Consider the following 3,190-nt stretch of genomic DNA (forward strand, 5'->3'; position numbering starts at 1 on the left):
CCCTTAGTCATGATGAAATGAATGGTATTTGCACTCAGGGGCTTGAATTTGCAATACATGGAGGGAACTGATTGCTAATTGCTACCCGTAACATTTTTACAGAGCTCTTTAGGACAGGCAGTAGCTTAGTCACAGGAGTTGTCCTCTTAAAAACTGCTGCTTGTTTTAACGCACAGTGGCTGAAACACTCCCAAACCAGTTATTTTAGCTTCATTCCAGGGTGTGTAATGGAAATACTAGAAGAATAGAGAAGAAGATAAGGTGGGGGGGTGGGATAAGATGCATCTGCAAATACCTGCTCCATACCCAGTGCCTCCAAGGGCCTTTCTAATGGTTGGGGAAAGCTGTGACTTTACAGCAACTCTGCAGGCGGCTGCTACCTCCTCTGGTGAGTAGATATCCAGCATGGGCATGGGCAGCCACAAGAGAGACCTTGGCAAACCCAGCGGGCTGCAGGGTCCAAGAGAAGAGTGTCCATCCCTGGGCATCCAGACAAGACACTGGGAGTGGATTTCCAGCACCCTGCCTGCTCTCCCATGAGTGTCTGTGTGTAAAGTTGTGCTGGGTTTGGGTGGATAGCATTAATTTTCTTCACAGTAGCTGGTATGGGGCAACGTTTTGGGTTTGTGCTGAAAACACAGGGCTGTTTAGTCATTGCTGAGCAGCGCTTACACTGAATCAAGGCCTTTGCTGCCCCTCACCACAACCCACCAGCGAATTGGATGGAGATGCTCAAGAATGTGGGAGAGAACACAGCCAGGACAGCTCATCCCAGCTGACCCAAGGGCTATAGCAGACCATATGGTGTCATGATCAGCATGTAAAGCTGGGGAAGAAGGAAGGAAAGGAGAAGATGTTCAGAGGGATGGTGTTTGTCTTCCTGCTATGAGTGATGGAGCCTGGGGATGGCTGAACACCCGTCTGACCATGGGAAGTAGAGGATTAATTCCTTGCTTTGCTTTCCTTGCATGTGCAGCTTTTGCTTTACCTATTAAATTGTCTTTATCTCCACTCACGAGTTTTCTCACTTTCACACTGCAGATTCCCTTCCCCATCCCATCAAGGGGTTGTGTGATGCTTGGTTGTTGGCTGGGGTTTAACCATGACGACAGTGCTGCAATACAGCATGCACAGGGCGAGTCAAAACACCATAGAATCATAGAATAGATTGAGTTGGAAGGGACTTTCAAAGCTCATCTAGTCCAATCCCCCTGCAATGAGCAGGAACATCTTCAACTAGATTAGGTCACTGAGAACTACATCCAGAATCCCATTCATGGCCCTGAATGTCTCCATGTGTCCTTCTTCAGAGAAATGCACTATTTGATTTTACCTGGGTGCTACATGGAATAAGAGTAAAGGGAGTTTGGCTGTGAACAATGTCGTAAGCCCTGATCCCAAGCAGTCAATTTCCTTGTGAGTAAGAGATATCAGAGGGAGAAGACAACAGATGTGGGGAGGGCAGCCTGGGAACAGGCTTCACACCATGTAGAGACAAGGTCATCCCATGAGTCAGGAAACAGCCAAAAGATCTGTGAAGGTGAAGCCCTGAGAAATCGCCAACTCAGGTTTTGTGTCGTCACAGACAGCAGTAACTCCCTCCCAGGTCATATTCTGATATTTCATCATTTGTTGTCAGTCTGAATCAGGATGAAACGTAGGCACTTTTCACAGAAAGGTCTGAAAATACCATTCATAGAATCACCTTCCATGTCCTCTCCACTCCCCAGCTGGTTTTTGGTAGTTGATGGTCCAAGACTTCCACCAAGGCCCCATCATCTTTCCCTCCATCACCACTTTCTCCCATCCATATCAGTTCTGGTTTAAATGATTCTTGTTGGGGCATGAGAACAAGAGCCCAGCATTTCCAACAAGTCGAGGCCTGAGGTGCTGATGCCCCACTGGGGTTTACTCAAAACCACAGCAGCAGGAAAACACAGACCCACAGTAACAGATTTCTCAGCCCTCAGACCACTGCACTGTGAAATACTGTGTCTTTATGCAACAGAGGGATTGATTCACCCATGAAACAGATGAGCGAGCGCTTGCCCAACATGGGCAACCATCTACTGCAGAGGTGAAAGGAGGGAGTGGGAAAGGGAGGGCTGTGAACAGGGGTTGAGCAGGAACTATTTAGTGTTTTCGCAGATATTTCGACAGCCCCATCATGACTGTCATGAAAAAATGCAACTCCTGCACTTTGCGAGTGCTTCATCGGTGTCTGTGCTCATGGTGAACTCACTGGCTGCTTCGTGGCTGGGTGTGCCGAGCCCAGTTAATCAGTGAGATGAGCATCACGCCAGACCCATCCCCAGCTAGTAAAGGGTATAAAAGGGCCAGTCCCAGCCTGGGGGAGCACAACTTCACCTTCCTGCCTTCATCCACTTCCTTGCTGCTTCATTCTTTCTACCACTCTCACCCTGCTCACACCAGCTGCCATGTCTCGCCAGTGCGCTGCAAGGAACCAGATCAAAACCGGCTTCAGTGCTGCTTCTGCCTTCATCCCGAATGCCAGCAGCTCCAGCTTCTGCTTGCGTTCTGCATCCCAAGGTGGAAGCTGCAGTACTGCTGCTGGCTATGGAAGATTTGCTGGAGGTTTTGGAAGCAGGAGCCTCTACAGTCTTGGTGGATGCAAGAGGATCTCCGTAGCTGGAAGAGGTGGTGGCTTCTATGGACCTGCAGGTTTTGGTGCTGGCACTGGGATCCCCTGTGGCGTTGGTGGTGCCTTTGGGTTTGGTGGTGGCATTGGTGGCCCTGGATTCCCTGCTGTCCCAGCTGGGGGCATCCATGAAGTCTCGGTCAACCAGAGCCTTCTGAAACCTCTCAACTTGGAGATTGACCCCAACATCCAGAGTATTCGTAGGGATGAGAAGGATCAGATTCAAACCCTCAACAACAAATTTGCCTCCTTCATTGACAAGGTAAGACATAAGATCTCTTGGTTACACTCTGTTGATTCTTCAGTGGGGAAGCACAAACAAGGGCAATCTTGTTGCCCTTCAAATGCTGTATCTTTATCAGCAATTCTGCTGCTTCTCTACTGACACTTCTAACATCAGCAGCTTGGGAATAAAAGGTCCCAGCTTTGAGATCACTCATCCCCTGCATCAATGCTGAGATGAGACCAGCCAACACTGGGGAAATGGTGACACAGCATGTAAGGAAGCAGAGATTGCAAAGACAGCAGGAA

The 3,190-nt window shown here is 49.0% G+C and overlaps 1 protein-coding gene across 1 annotated transcript in view; it reads left to right on the forward strand.

Annotated features, from left to right (window-relative positions):
- Positions 1 to 2,377: 2,377 nt before the first annotated feature.
- LOC104407098 (keratin, type II cytoskeletal 5-like) overlaps positions 2,378 to 3,190 on the forward strand; it is a 4,273-nt gene continuing 3,460 nt past the window's right edge. The window contains exon 1 of the mRNA XM_010016283.1: positions 2,378 to 2,921. Within this exon, the coding sequence (XP_010014585.1) occupies positions 2,439 to 2,921 (483 nt within the window). The 5' untranslated portion in view covers positions 2,378 to 2,438. The remainder of the gene's footprint in view (positions 2,922 to 3,190) is intronic.

This window comes from Nestor notabilis, unplaced genomic scaffold (assembly GCF_000696875.1).
Source record: "Nestor notabilis isolate BGI_N333 unplaced genomic scaffold, ASM69687v1 scaffold4066, whole genome shotgun sequence".
NCBI lineage: Eukaryota > Metazoa > Chordata > Aves > Psittaciformes > Psittacidae > Nestor > Nestor notabilis.